Genomic DNA, 14716 nt, shown 5'->3' with positions numbered 1-14716 from the left:
TAATACATATTATGGGCCACGGAGGCCCCATAGTACTATGTACTATGTTTAAAATTACTGAACAGGAAGCTAAACAAACTCAGGAATAGGGGAGAGAGGGAAGACAATGAGAGTGAGGAAGGGCTTCCAGTAGAATTTATTTCTTAAAAAAAAAAAAAAAAGGAAGGTAAATAAAAGTAACAAGTAGTTCTTAATTTTAAAACAAGAGCTTTAAAACTAGTCTCCCTGAGTTCTCCTCCTCAGTGACAGGCATGCTTATAAAGCTTGTGTATTTTTCCTGGAGATATTTTATTCACATGTAAAGACTTCTATTTCTATATGTTCCCCCTACTCCACCTTCTTTGCAAACACAAATGGTAGCAAATATACTTTTCTGAGCCCCACTTTTTTCTTTAACAATGTATCTTGCATTCTGTTACACTTCTGGACATGAAGAGCCTCTTTTTTTTTTTTTTTTTTTAACAGCTGTTCAATAGTGCTTTGTGTGGCCTTTTGGAACCAGTTGCCTATGTATAGAATACAGACTATTTCTGTCTTTTTACTACAATAAGGATCACTGCAATGAATATCCTTATGTTATCCTGCACACATATAGGTACCATAATAAATTCTCAGAAGTAAAAACTCTGGATCTTTTCAAATTTCTCTCCAACAAGATTGCACCAATTTAATTCTTGCTTAACATTTTCTGAAGCTCATTTTCCAATTATAAGGCTTTGTGATCTGAGAAGCAAGCCTAGAGTCTCATTGCAAGTTTAATTGGCATATTTAAAAATTATAAATATGACTGAGCATCTTTTTATAGAGCAAAAAGTCATTTTGACTTTTTCTGTAAGCTTTCTGCCGTTTACCCAGTTGTGTGATTTTTTTTAATTATGCATACAAGAACTGGGGTACAGGCCAGAGGATTCACCAGAGACAGAATGGGGAGCAGAACAGGCAGATCTACTGAAATACACTGCTGAGGGGAGAAGCAGGCAAGACAGGAGAGGTCTGCTGTGCCATGTGGGTAGCTCCCTGGCTGGCCTGGGATTGAACTCATGCTGCAGAGGCTGTGGATAGCTTCACAGTGCTGTGCTTAACCCCTTGCGCCACCAGGGAGGCCCCAGTGTGAATTTTTTTTTTTAACAATGGGCACTTTAGAATAAAATAGACAGTGAGGATTTTTTAATTCAAGGTCTGGACAGCCTTCACTCAGTTTGTGAGAAGTTTATGATGCCCTCAAAAAGCCTTTGTGCTTTGTACTAAAATCATTTCCTGATTTTGATATTGTACTATGGCTATGGATATGTGTCTGTAATTTTAATCTCAAAATCAAAAGTTAAAAAAAATATTGTGTTATTTTTCTGGTTGAGGATGCTCTGCACTGTTTTAAAACTGTGATCCATGAGCCATGATGTCTCCCAAGGTTGTTAAATGACAAGCCCTGCCTGTAAGACAGTCCTTAGGTTAGAAGCATACCTGAGGACCTGAAAGAGGGCCAAATAGGCCCAGGAGCTGATATTCACACTATCTTGCATTTCTACTGAGCTTTATAGTGTTTGATACCCATTCATTTACATTATCCCAATAATAACAAAGCTCCCAAGTCACCCTTTGCAAAGCAAATAAGCCCCCTGCTTTCTTTTTGTTGTCTTCCCCTGAACTCTGTTACTCATCATACCTGATCCCCTGGAGGTCCCGAACAAACCTTTACATATAGTTCCCCGCATCTGGGTCTGCTCCCTTTCTCCTTCCAGTCTTTTTGACTAAAGAGAGCTTTCATTCTCAAAAAAGTGCAGGCAGCATCTCCATTAGAAAGCTCTTCTGGGTCCCCATCTCAACCGATTCCAGCCCCATTTCAAAAGGCAATGAACGTCATCCTAATCTTCCAGGCCTAGACAAAGCTCCACCAAAACATTTATCTCATTGTAGTCACCAGTTTAAAAATGACATGAGGGCTCTTTGAGGGCAGAGATTTTTGTGACATTCGTTTTACATTTTAGTGCCTACCAGCGAAATCAAGCTGCTCTATTCAGTGAATGAAGGAGTCACTGATCTGCCAGCCTCCTCTGCAGTTAAGTAGAGCCAACCCAGGTTCTTAAATAATTCCTCTCAATCCAAAGCCAGGTGTTTGGTAGTCAGCGGCAAGCTCTTGCCTCTGTTTAGCCTCCTGTAGCTGTGAGGCTGGTCTCAGTTTCCTTATCTTTAATATATGTGGACTGTCTCTGTGCAGGGTTGTTGGGAGGATGAGGAAAGATAAAGAATGAACTCATTTTGGCACATTGCCTGCCAAAAGGTAAGTAAGTTTCCTCGAGGTTATTCCTGTGTAAGTTTCAGTGAGTGAGCAAAGGAGATGACTAGACGGTGCCTGTTCATTTATTGAGCTCCTACTGTGTGTCGAGTACAGAATTAATTACAGCACACTAAGTGCAGAGAAGCAACCACAGAACCCTGGAGTGGTCTTAACCCAGGGAGTCAGGGATTGTTTTCTGGGGGAGAAGCAGGAAGTGGAGGGTGGTAGCAGTCAGTAGTGCCGCTGGTTAGGCAGGGTGCATGAGCATGTTCCTACAGGAAAGCTGTGTAGGAGTCAGTGGCTTAGAGTCCACGATTGCGCGTGCAAGTGCAGATTGGTAATGCAGGCTCAAGGGCTGCAACCACAGTTGAGTTCCAGTCGGGTTTAGTTTATTGGCAGTGTAACCCTGGCAAGTAACTCTGGTTTTCTGAACTTCCTCCAAGGGAAGAATGAGGAGCTTGTTAAGAATATTCACCTATTCACCTATCGGGGTTTCTGGGAGACCACGCGACGGTGCGTAGGCCCCGATGCGCTCCATTTAGAAGGTGTAAAGCCGAGGCCTCCCTGGTGGCGCAAGGGGTTAAGCACCCCACTATGAAGCAATCCGCATCCTCTACAGCACGAGTTCGATCCCCAGCCAGGGAGAAACCCACATGCTGCGACAGCCCTCTCCGGAGGTCCGCTGCTCCCCTCAGCAGTGTATTTCAGTCAGGCTGCCTGTTCTGTTCCCTGCTCTGTCTCTGGTGAATCCTCTCACCACCCCCCTGCATCTCTGGCCTGTACCCCAGCTCCTGTATGCATTAATTAAAAAAAAAAAAAAAAAAAAAAAAGGTGTAAAGCGCCCGGAGCTGTCACTACAGGGCGACGGAGTTCCCTTTCTGAGCCTGCGCAGTGGGTCTGAGGCGCAGCCCGTCAGGCACTGCGGTAGGCACCCTCGGGGCTGGCAGGACCCTGACCCCAAGATGGCGGCGCCCAGCGAATTGGCCGCGGGAGCCGCAAGTGAAGGCGATGGTGGGGGTAGCAGTTTTGGATCGTGGCTGGATGGACGGTTGGAGGCGCTGGGAGTGGATCGAGCCGTTTACGGTGCCTACATACTGGGTGTCCTGCAGGAGGAGGAGGAGGAAGAGAAACTGGATGCTCTGCAGGGTATCCTCGCTGCTTTCCTGGTGAGAAATCCGGACACATTCCTTCAGTGCCACGCTGACGCCTGTCGTACTTTTCATGCCCTTTTCTTAATCGGTGTTCAGGAGGACTAATGGTTTCACCCGAAAGGGCAATCTTCCTCTAATTCTGGTGGAGGGGGGAAAAGATTTACTCCCCATCCAGGGTTTTGGAGAGCCGGAAGGTTGCAAGTGCATAGAGAGAAATGGTCTTACCTTGTGTCTAGAAACAAGGCTCTCTCTCATGCTTGTGAGTGAGCGGGTGAGTTTTTTTTTTTTTTTAAGCACTGATATCTAAACGGGAGTTTCATTATAAACCTCTAACAACCTGTTTCACTCCCAACCGTAGACAGTGTTCGGAGGGGGGAAATAAAGTGCTCTGGGATGTCTGTGCCCTTTAAGAGGCTGTGCCCAGAACTGTCCCATGATCAAAGCAGGCAGGAAGTGCCTTCTGGATTCCTATTTTGGAAGTAGGAGTCTAGAGGGCGGTAGAGGTATTTTCATGCCTAGGCAGAACTGAAGCAAATACTTTGCTTGACTGTTTACAGTATTTAGGAATGTTGTAATCATTGGTGGGGGGTTTTTGTGGGAGGGGATAAGAGAGGGAATAAAGAGATAAGAGTTTTAAAGAAAAGAGAATTAACTTGGTATTTCACCTGTTAGAAGCTGATTCAAAAATTCAGAAATGTGTACTTTAAGTTGTGTTTAAGTAGTAACTAACCAAGATGTCCACGTTTCCAACCTGATCATTTCTGCCACCTTCATCTCCATTTGCACTTGGTGGAAGCTTGTTGAATTCAGCACTTGGTTGAAATAACCCAGCTGTTTCAGGTTTTCCTGGCAAGGACACCTTTTTAGTCCCAGAACCTGCTCTCTGAGATAGGCCTGTACCTAGGAAAGCTTTCATGCAGTTCATAGGTTTAATGGAAATACAAACAATGGGTCCTGACATTGCAGGCTGTAAGGTGCAAGAGCAATTTAAGTTTTTATTTCCTGATGGGAAATTTCTAAAGACTCCATAGAAAAGTTGAAATAACCTGGGTATCTCTTGGCACCAACTTCTTAACTGGTTCTTTCATGATGTCGTTATTTAGAGCTGTATGTCTGCTGATAAAGACAGGCATGAATTTGCCTTAGACTATTAACAGTCTCTTAGTAGAAGAGACAAAATTACATACAAACAGGTTTGTTTCTTTGTATCTGCCTTTTGTTTACATGAACTGCAGGACCTCAAAGTTCTAAGGGTGATTTCCCCCTCCATCTGCTCAGTTCACACACCATGCTTAATTTTCTCATAGTTTTCCTAGCTCCTTCTGTATGACACTGACTTTGGGAAGAATTGGTCAGGTATTTTAAAGATTAATTTTATTTATGTATACAAGTACTGGGGTACAGGCCAGAGGTTTGGGGGGTGAGAGGATTTACCAGAGACAGAGTGGGGAGCAGAACAGGCAGATTGACTGAAATACACTGCTGAGGGGAGCAGTGGGCAAGACAGGAGAGGTCTGCTGTGTCCTGTGGGTAGCTCCCTGGCCAGGGATCAAACTGGTGCTGCAGTGGCTGTGGATAGGTTCCTAGGTTGTATCTTAATCCCTTGCGCCACCAGGGAGGCCCTGGTCAGGTATTTTATGGCAAAACAACCAAGGAGTGTCTTTACAAAGTAAGGGCCGATGAATATGGTATATATTAAACACCTAATTCAACGTGCTGCTTACTCTCTGTCCATCATTTGGGCTGCATGTGGCAGCCCCAGACTGTTGTAACAAACGCTTTTCTAAGAAAAACAAATGACATAGCCAAATTAATTACCAGGTTGGGCTAGGATTTAAGAAATTTTAGAAATTAAGAAGTTTCTCAGTAAAATTCAAGAACAGTAAGTATATGTAGCCAGGAGCAAATAACAGTAAACAAAAGTATTGCGTTTATTCTCTCAATAGTACTTGCATTGATTGACTTGAGTTATCTTTTTTTCTTTTTCTTTTATTAATTACTGTATGTCAGGCACTATCCTAAGTGCTTGAGGTACCCTTGGGAAACAAAACGGACTGAAATCTCTGCCCTCAAAAGGATTATATTCTAGCAGGTAAAAACAAAATCTGTAAGTTAAATAGTGTGTTAGAAAAGAAATGCTAGGGGGAAAAGCACTGTTAAGAGGATCACATGTGAAATGGAGCAATGAGTTGCAGTTGTAAGTAAGCTTTGTTCAGGTTGTGATTTCAAGCAGGAAATTACTGGTTTCCTTTTCCAACTAGGAAGAAGATTCCCTCCTTAACATCTGCAAGGAGATTGTGGAACGATGGTCTGAAACTCAGAATATTGTCACCAAGGTGAAAAAAGAAGGTAGGGTTGGATCTATGTTTGATCTTCAGTGCCTTTTCCAATAACATTTACTATAGACCTGTTAGGAAGAGAATTTGTAGTTTTCTCCTTTACTCATCTTCCCAAAGATAATTTAAGCTAGAAAACACTCACACTTATTACTTTTCCGCTTTTATATTTTTCCATTGCAACTGACCACAGTTATCTTCATTGTGGGTTTTTTTTTTCTTTTTCATCTTTCCACTGGCCCTAGTAGATTTGCACTGCAGGTATAGGATCAGTTATATATTCCTGTCTCCCACCTTTTTCATATCCTCATTTCATGATATACATTATGATTGGTGTTTTGCTTTTTTCAGCTGAACCCTTTAAAATGAAAGAAATGGACTAATAGAACCACCATTAGGATGACAAATACATTAGGGAAAACTCAAATAAAAAATGCCAAACTGAAATAAAATCTATTCTAAACTGTCTAGGCTGTTTGTTCTTAGTCTTGGCTACACATTAGAATCACTTGATGGTCTTTAAAAAAAATGCCAATGCCTGGGCCACACCATGGACCAATTAGATAAATATCTTTGGGGCCGGGACCTGGGCATTGTACTTTTTAAAAAGTTTCCCCAGATGATCCTAAATAGCAACCAGGGATGAGAACCATTACTTTATACCAGTGCCTCCTTTCTTTGAGAATGACGAACTTAATGGTTGAGTTTATTTTAAAATACAGGATTTTACTTGGCATAATTATCAGCATGACAGGGACTAGCTTAAGCTGATTCTAGATTCCTTCTTAAATTTCTGGGTTGAGAGGGGAGAAAGTTGCATGCTCTGGGGTTCTAAATGCAGTGCTTTTCTACCTTTTTTTTTTAAGCAGCAGAACTTCAGTATATAAAATAAAAGCAGGGCTACTTTGATTGGTGACGGATACAAGACCTAAAGCCTGGCCTGTGTGGCCTTTCCTTGCCTTTTTCATTGGCCCCTGAGGCACCTCCTTTGAATCCCAGGGCTCTCAGGAGTCAGCAGATGCCATTGCCTTGACTCCAAGCACTGCTCATATGGGCTAGTGGTTCGGTGAGCTTGTTCTCTCCCACATACAACCTTGTTGTCTCTCCCCTCTCACCACCTCCCAGATGAGGTACAGGCCATTGCCACCCTGATTGAGAAGCAGGCACAGATCGTGGTGAAACCCCGGATGGTGTCAGAAGAGGAAAAGCAGAGAAAAGCTGCCCTCCTGGCTCAGTATGCTGATGTGACAGATGAAGAAGAATATCCTTTTTGGTGTCTTGGCACCGTTCCCTGAGGTTCATGCCAAAAGCCTTTTCTGGTTTACAGTGAACTCTGGCAAGTTGCCAATCCCCCTCTGTGGCTTAATTTTCCCTTTTCAAATAGCAGTGATCTATTACCTTTCATGGGTATGAGGAATGCTGTTGAAACTAGACTTATATTTTTCAACACATAATCAGTATGTTCCTGAAGACTTCAGTGTAAAACAAATAATGTCTTAATAGTGTATCATCTATATTGTGTTTTCAAAAACAAGGTATAGCTGTGATTCCTTAAATTTATATGTATTAATAATTCTGTGTAATGCCTTTTTATGTAGTATAGTACCATATTTATAGTCCATCTTTATATTCCTGGTTAATAAGGAAATTAAGGCATTAAGAGATGATGGATGATCAGAGACAGTCAGAGAATTCATGGCAAAACCAGGCCTGGAACATGGATATTTTTGGTGAGGGTTTCCCAAATTTGGAGCAGTTTCATTTGAGTTTTAATTCTGGTGACCAAATGATCAAAAGTGAAACTGGACCTCCAAGAGTAAATCTGGACTTTGGGGACTATGTGGAAGTACTACTGATAGGGGTTGGTTCGGTTCCCTGTGATTTTGAAATTTGCTTAGGAAATACTAAGTCTACTGGAATGGAGTGGACATCATATCAGAAACATTAACTTTACAAACCAAGGTCAGGAAAGAGTTCTTAAGGTTTTTTTGGGTCAGTTTTCATGATTTTTTTGCCCAGGTTCCAATTACGTAATTCTCATTCTTTAGCTAAATAAACAACTTTTTTGTTGTTGTTGTTAAATAAACAACATTTTAAGCAGCAGTTCTGCTAGAAGATTTGCTTAAACAGATTGCTTGGCCCTACCGCAAGAGTTTCTGATTTGGTAGGTCCATGGGAGGCCCAAGAATGTGCATTTCTAACAAGTTCCCCAGGGAGTTCTAGGAACACTTTTTTTTTTTTTAAGATATATTTATATAAGAACTAAGGTATAGGCCAGAGGTGCAGGAAGGTAAAAGAATTTACCAGAGTCAGAGTGGGGAGCAGATCAGGCAGATGGACCGAAGACACTGCTGAGGGGAGCAGCGGGCGAGGCAGGAGAGGTCTGCCGCGCCATGTGGGTATCTGCTTGGCCAGCCTGAAATCGAACCCGCGCAGAGGCTATGGACAGCTTTACAGCATGGCACTCAACCCGCTGTACCACCGAGGAGGACCGGACCCCCTTTGTTTCCTTAAAAAATTTTATTTATTTGTGCATACAAGAGCTGGGGTATAGGCTAGAGGTGTGGGAGTGTAGGAGGATTCACCAGAGACAGAGTGGGGAGCAGAACAGGCAGATCTACTGAAATATACTGCTGTGGAGAGCAGTGGGTGAAACAGGAGAGGTCTGCTGCACCCTTTTTTTCTTTTTCTTTTTTTTTTTTAAAGGTTTATTTATGCATCCAAGAACTGGGGTACAAGCCAGAGGTGTGAGGGGTGAGAGCATTCACCAGAGACAGAGTGGGGAACAGAACAGGCAGACTGACAGAAATACATTGCTGAGGGGAGCAGTGGGTGAGTCAGGAGAGGTCTGCTGCGCCATGTGGTTAGCTCCCTGGCAGGCCAGGGATCGAACTGGTGCTGCAGTGGCTGTGGATAGCTTCATAGCTTGTCTTAACCCCTCGTGCCACCAGGGATGCCCCCTTTTTTTCTTTTAAATATTTATTTATACATACAAGAGGAAGAGATGTGGGGGGAGATGTGCCACCAGGGAAGCCCATTTTTTTCTTTCTTAAGGTAACATTGGTATACAAAACTGTATATGATTTAGGGGAGTAGGTTCATACCTCCTCACATATATATCACCACCCCACCCCCACCATCATAGTCCTTTACCCTAGGCCATTGGGCCTCCTCCCTCTGTTCCCACCCCCTATAGCATCCTCAGTTCTGCAGTCATAAGTTAGGGTTTGTTTGGCTTAGTTTTGTCAGTTCCTTTGTTTTTTTCTCTATTCCACACGTGAATGAAGTCATCCAGTATTTATCTTTCTCCTTCTGACTTATTTTACTTAGCATAACCCCCTCTAGTTCCATCCATGTTGTTGTAAATGGCAAGAGAGTTTACCTTTTTTTCATAGCTGAGTAGTGTCCCATTGTGTATGTACACCACATCTTAATCCACTGTTCTGTTGATGGGCATTTAGTTCGTTTCCATAACTTGGCTATTGTGAATAGTGCTGCAATGAACACAGGAGTGTGTATCCCTTTGAATTAGTGATTTTGTAATGTTTCAGTAGATATTTAGAAGTGGAATTGCTGGTTATTGTATATAGATCTATTTTTAATATTTTGAGGACCTTCCAAACTGTCTTCCATGGGGACTGGACCAGTCTCCATTCCCGCCAACAGTGTACAAGGGCTGTGAATTACTGTTCTAGAGGTCATCTTACCGTTCCCTGGCTTCCAGGTAATACTGCAGTTCAGCCAGGCCAATTTAAGTTTCTTCATAGCCCTAAGAGAAAAGATCTTACTGAGGATGCAGTTTTCCCTCAGTTGAGACTACTAAAGATGACATTCCTGGGTTTATCACCATGTCCTTGACAGTGTCCTTCCATTCCACATGTTTTCCCACTCATCGGTTTATTGAATGTTTTCTGATGTTGGGTTGGGCATGCTAACCTTTGTTTTCCATCTGACTTTCCTTAACGTCACTCACTGAAGCAGATGAAAAGGGTGACTCAGGTGCCGCCACAGTGAACCTGGGTTCTGACAAATGTATCCTTCTCTGTGTCCATCTCCATGTGTTTCTCCATAGACTGCTCTCGAGGAACAGATTTAATTTTTCTGTCGTTATAGGGGGGCATCCCTTTCCTCCAGGAGCTCATATCAGGCCAGCATTATGAGCCCCACTGATTGGACAGCTCTAGTTAATTTAGGAAGAGCTTTCCCCAAAGGAAACATGTTAACATATACCTTAAAGGGATTGGCTTACAGGAAGGGATTTGTCACTAGTTTTTTTTTTTCTTTCTTTTAAAGATTTATTTATTTATGCATACAAGAGCTGGGGTACAGGACCGAGAAGCAGGGGGGTGAGAAGACTTACCAGAGACAGAATGGGGAGCAGAACAGGCAGACTGACTGAAATACAGTGCTGAGGGGAGCAGCGGGCAAGACAGGAGAGGTCTGCTGTGCCATGTGGGTAGCTCCTTGGCCGGGGATTGAACTCATGCTGCAGAGGCTGCAGATAGCTTCATAGTGCGGTGCTTAACCCCTTGCACCACTAGGGAGACCCACTGGTTTTTATTTTGTAGGGGAAAATAAGAATCTCTACTCCCGTAGCTAACACTCGGTTTCCCAACAGTGTCAAAGCAATTAAAATAATAAAGTTCTGGCCCTTGTCCTCAAATATTTTGTAATTTGTTGGAAAGGGAACACAAACATCGGATATTGTTAAGCAAAAAATATGGACATATTGAAACAAATGTGCTGAGAAAAGTTCCCACCAGCAGAATCACTTGTGAGGAGCTGCTAAGAGAAGGTAATTTCGAAAATCCACATTCTTAAAGTGAGGAGTGGGGTGGATTATCAGCAAAGGGGAGATAATTTCAGAGAGACATTCATTTTAAAGCACTAAAGCAGAAAGTCATGTTTTGAGAGGGAGGAGATTGATAGTAATGGATTGTTTTGGAAATAAAAAATGAAAGCTAAGGTTTTGGCTAGGTATTTTTTAACTGCCTAAATGTATATTATTTCATATCTTATAGATTTAGAGTTTATGGTTATTAGACCATGGTTTTTAAGCTTTAGTGATCTAGGCAAAAAAGACAGTTGATGAAATCTAGTAAGGTTAAAGAACTTATGTAACTCTTTTCAAATGTTTCAGTGGTGCCAAGTACATAAAAATTGCCAGATACATTAATACTCTACTCACTAAAACAAACCCAAATATTCTAACCATATTCTGCTATTGAACAGTAAAAGTACTTATTCTAGAATGTAATTTCATTAAATATTTTAACATTATTTTGTTTTTTAAAAAAATTATTTTTATTTATGCATACAAGAGGTGGGGTGTAGGCCAGAGGTGTGGGGGTGTGTGTGTGAGAGGATTCACCATTGACAGAGAGGGGAGGAGAACAGGCGGCTTGAACTGAAACACACTGCTGAAGGGAGCATTGGGCGAGACAGGAGAGGTCTGCTGCACCATGTGGGTCAGCTCCCTGGCCGGGGATCAAACTCGTGCCACAGTGGCTGGTGACAGCTTGATAGTGTTGAGACTTAACCCCTTGCGCCACCAGGGAGGCCTCTGAGGATAGTTTTAGGATGGCCTGTTAGATCAAAGATAAACATAGGATTCTTTTGTTAAGACTAGGAGTAGGTAGAGAATTCAAGACTCAGCATGAGGCGTGAAGACAGTGAGAATGAGTAAAAAGAGCAATAGCTGGAACCTGAGTGACCTGAATCCTACTCCCTTAACTCACCTGTAGCTCTCTTCCGGAACACCAATGTGGAAGATGTCCTTAATGCTCGAAAACTGGAGCGAGACTCACTTCGGGATGAGTCCCAAAGGAAGAAGGAACAGGACAAGCTGCAGAGAGAGAGGGAGAAACTAGCCAAGCAAGAGCGCAAGGAAAAGGAAAAGAAAAGGACACAGAAAGGAGAACGAAAGCGGTAACCTTGGCCCGCGCCTTTCTCCGCACGAACTCGATGAGCGGGTGGACGGGTTGTGCACGTGCGTATTTAAGAGCAATGAGAGGCCACTGAACAGTGGTGTCCCGAGGCATCGCCCCTTTTGTTTACACGGTCAAAAGGAAACCGAACACTTCTGACTCTAAACCGTGCCATGTGTCTGTGGCGTGGGGAACCAGAGTTTTGTTGTTGACGTCTGTACCAAAGACCCGGAAAAACCTTTATATTTTAATAGTAAGTCTCCCCTCCCCTTGGACAGATAGCAGGAATAATCAGAAGCTGATGGTTACAGTTGTCATCCTGGAGGAGCAGAAGCAAGAGCACTCTGTCCTGGAGGTGAAATTTTGGAGTGTCACTTCCTTCGGCACTCACCCACCGTCGAGTATCGTGGCTGACATAGGAAGCAAATGAAGAGCCTTATCTGGAGCCAAACTTTGTTACATGGCAACAAACTAGGAAATGAGAAGAAATTATTTGGTGGATGTTCTCCATTTGAGAAGTTTTTTTTTAAAGTTTTATCCTATGGAAGAAAAAGGAATCTTTTAAAGTAGAAATAGTTGTGTATTTTTCCTCTCTAGGCTGTGATTTTAAGAAGGAGGTGTCAGTATTAGGTGCAAGGATTTTGTTAGCTAGAATGATTTTTTAATAATCATGGATCCTTGAATGCTAGTAGAGATTTTAATTCTGATTTGCTCTAAAACATGAGAGTAAAGACTTACTAATTACAGGTTTAGAGAAACTGCAGGAACTGCCCTTTTAAGGAAGAAACACTGAGAATCAAAGATATTTAACACAAAGATATTTAAGAGTGTACATAATAGCTCTCAACAAATTTGTTGTGTGAGTGATGAATGGAAAAGTCAAAAGCAAGAGGAACTCTTCATTCCCCCACTTTTGTCAAAAACCACAATTGCATTTAATTGTAAATAAAACCTTTTTCTGACTTTAGGCAACAGACTGTCAAGCCTGAAGAGACAATTTCTCTAATAAGACAGAAAGTAGGTAATTTATACCAGGCCTGGGCAAACTTCACCACAAGCCAAATTTGGCCCAGACTGTTTTTTGTATGGTGCAAGCTAACAATGGTTTTTACATTTTTAAAGCATTGTAAAAGAAAGAATATGAGACTGGGTGTGACCTATAAAGACAAATGTGTATCATCTGGCGCTTGGGAGAAAAAGTTTGCCAACCTCTATTTTGTATGAAATTAACAAAAATTTTTACCTTTGTGCAGAAGGTATAAAAAGCAGCATGGTAGGAAAAGATGTGTTACCTCTCTCCACTCCTATGACTGTGGCATTGCCCAAAAAAAGCCTTTTTAAAAAATAAACTATTTAAATCACTGTCTTCTGATTTATTCATATTCCTTCTAGCTACTCACGAAAACAAATTCTGTGTGGCTAGTCATGTAAGAATGTGTTGAATTTTAGGTTCTTTTGATTAATTCTATAATTTGTTCCAGTGAAACCTCTTTCCAGAATCCATCATTTCTCTCCTCAATTTTGCTTCCATGAAGTTGGGTATTAGGATATCAAAAAAGATTTTTTTTTAATTTTTTTAATAGAGGCATGTTTTATTTATTTATTAGTTTGTTTGTTTTGTTTATACATGCACTGGGTACAGTCAGAAGCGCGGGAGGGTGAGAGAATTCACAGAGCCAGAGCGGGAGCAGAGCAGGCAGAAGGACCGAAGTACACTGCTGAGGGGAGCAGCGGGCGGCAGGAGAGGTCTGCGCGCCATGTGGGACCCTCCTCTGGTGGCCGGGGAGCAGCCGGGGATCGAACCAGCGCTGCGCCACCGGGGAGGCCCTCAAAAAAGATTTTTTGAAGTCATTTGCCTTTGAAGTTCTACTGCAGTCTTAGTCCCTAGTCCAGTAGGCTGTGGCTATGATTACATTTGAGAGAGCCAATTTTAATTTAGTTACCCTTATTTTCAGATTTTGGTTTGTTCTCCCCTTGATTTTGATCTCTGAAAGAGTCAGGTGATAACCCTTGAAGGATACTTCTTTTAGTTTTTTTTTTTTTTTTAAAGATTTATTTATTTATTTATACAAGTACTGGGCACAGTCAGAAGTGCGGGAGGATGAGAGAATTCACCAGAGCCAGAGCGGGGAGCAGCACAAGCAGATGGACTGACATACACTGCTGAGGGGAGCAGCAGGCGGCAGGAGAGGTCTGCACACCATGTGGGACCCTCACTGGTGACCGGGGATCAAACCGGCGCTGCAGAGGCTGTGGGCAGCTTCGCAGCCCAGCGCTCAACCGCTGTGCCACTGGGGAGGCCCCTTTTAGTCTGTTTTAACAGTAGTCAATGTTTTCTTCTAGGACTGTTAAAACTAAGTGTACACTTGAACTGAAAAAAGATCAGCGTGGTAGATTTTGAGTAAGGTTATCCACTTAATTCAGATGTTAAAAAATCTCATGTATGATATTGTAAAGGGCAAATTTCTTTTTAAAGAGTTATTTAAGCATACAAGAACTGGAGTGTAGGCCAGAGATGTGGAGGTGAGATAATTCACCAGAGAGAGAGGGGAGCAAAACAGGTGAATCTACTGAAACACACTGCTGAGAGGTGTGCTGTGCCATGTGGGTCAGCTCCCTGGTGGAGGATCCAACTTGCGCTGCAGTGATAGCACTGACTTTAAGCCCTGCGCCACTAGGGTGTCCCCCTGTAAAGGGAAAATTTTAAATAACCTTACCTTTTATGGCAATTGACATTTTGGGCTATATTAGGGATTTCAGTCATAATAATTGCCAACCCTCTAAAATCTCACAGTAGCATACTATTCAAGTGGGAGGACACTGGTATGATGCAAGTTAATTTTCAAGCTTTATATACATCGCTTTTTCTATTTAAAAAAATGTGTTCTGGGCCTCCCCGGTGGCGCAGCGGTAGAGCGCTGGGTTGCACAGCTGCCAGCGGCCTCTGCAGCGCCAGTTCAATCCCCTGCTGCTCCCCTGCCACCGGAGGAGGGTCTCACATGGCGCGCTGCCGCCCGCTGCTCCCCT

At 42.6% G+C, this 14716-nt stretch overlaps 1 protein-coding gene across 2 annotated transcripts; it reads left to right on the top strand.

The window, feature by feature from the left end:
- Positions 1-2953: 2953 nt before the first annotated feature.
- On the top strand, positions 2954-11694 carry CCDC43 (coiled-coil domain containing 43; the record flags this gene model as incomplete). Of its 2 annotated transcripts, none has more annotated exons than XM_084237584.1 (5): positions 2954-3441; positions 5688-5775; positions 6888-7035; positions 9736-9794; positions 11507-11694. In XM_084237584.1, exons 1-5 carry the CDS (start codon positions 3238-3240, stop codon positions 11692-11694), a joined length of 687 nt encoding a protein of 228 aa, XP_084093710.1. In that variant the 5' UTR covers positions 2954-3237. The 2 variants fall into 2 exon arrangements, with proteins under 2 accessions (XP_084093710.1, XP_084093709.1); XM_084237583.1 differs by having other exon boundaries at positions 3159-3441; positions 6888-7037; positions 9744-9794.
- Between the last annotated feature and the right edge of the window lie 3022 nt (positions 11695-14716).

This window comes from Talpa europaea (genome assembly GCF_964194135.1).
Source record: "Talpa europaea genome assembly, chromosome: 7".
NCBI classification, from domain to species: Eukaryota; Metazoa; Chordata; class Mammalia; order Eulipotyphla; family Talpidae; genus Talpa; species Talpa europaea.
This window is presented reverse-complemented; position numbering and strand designations above follow the sequence as displayed.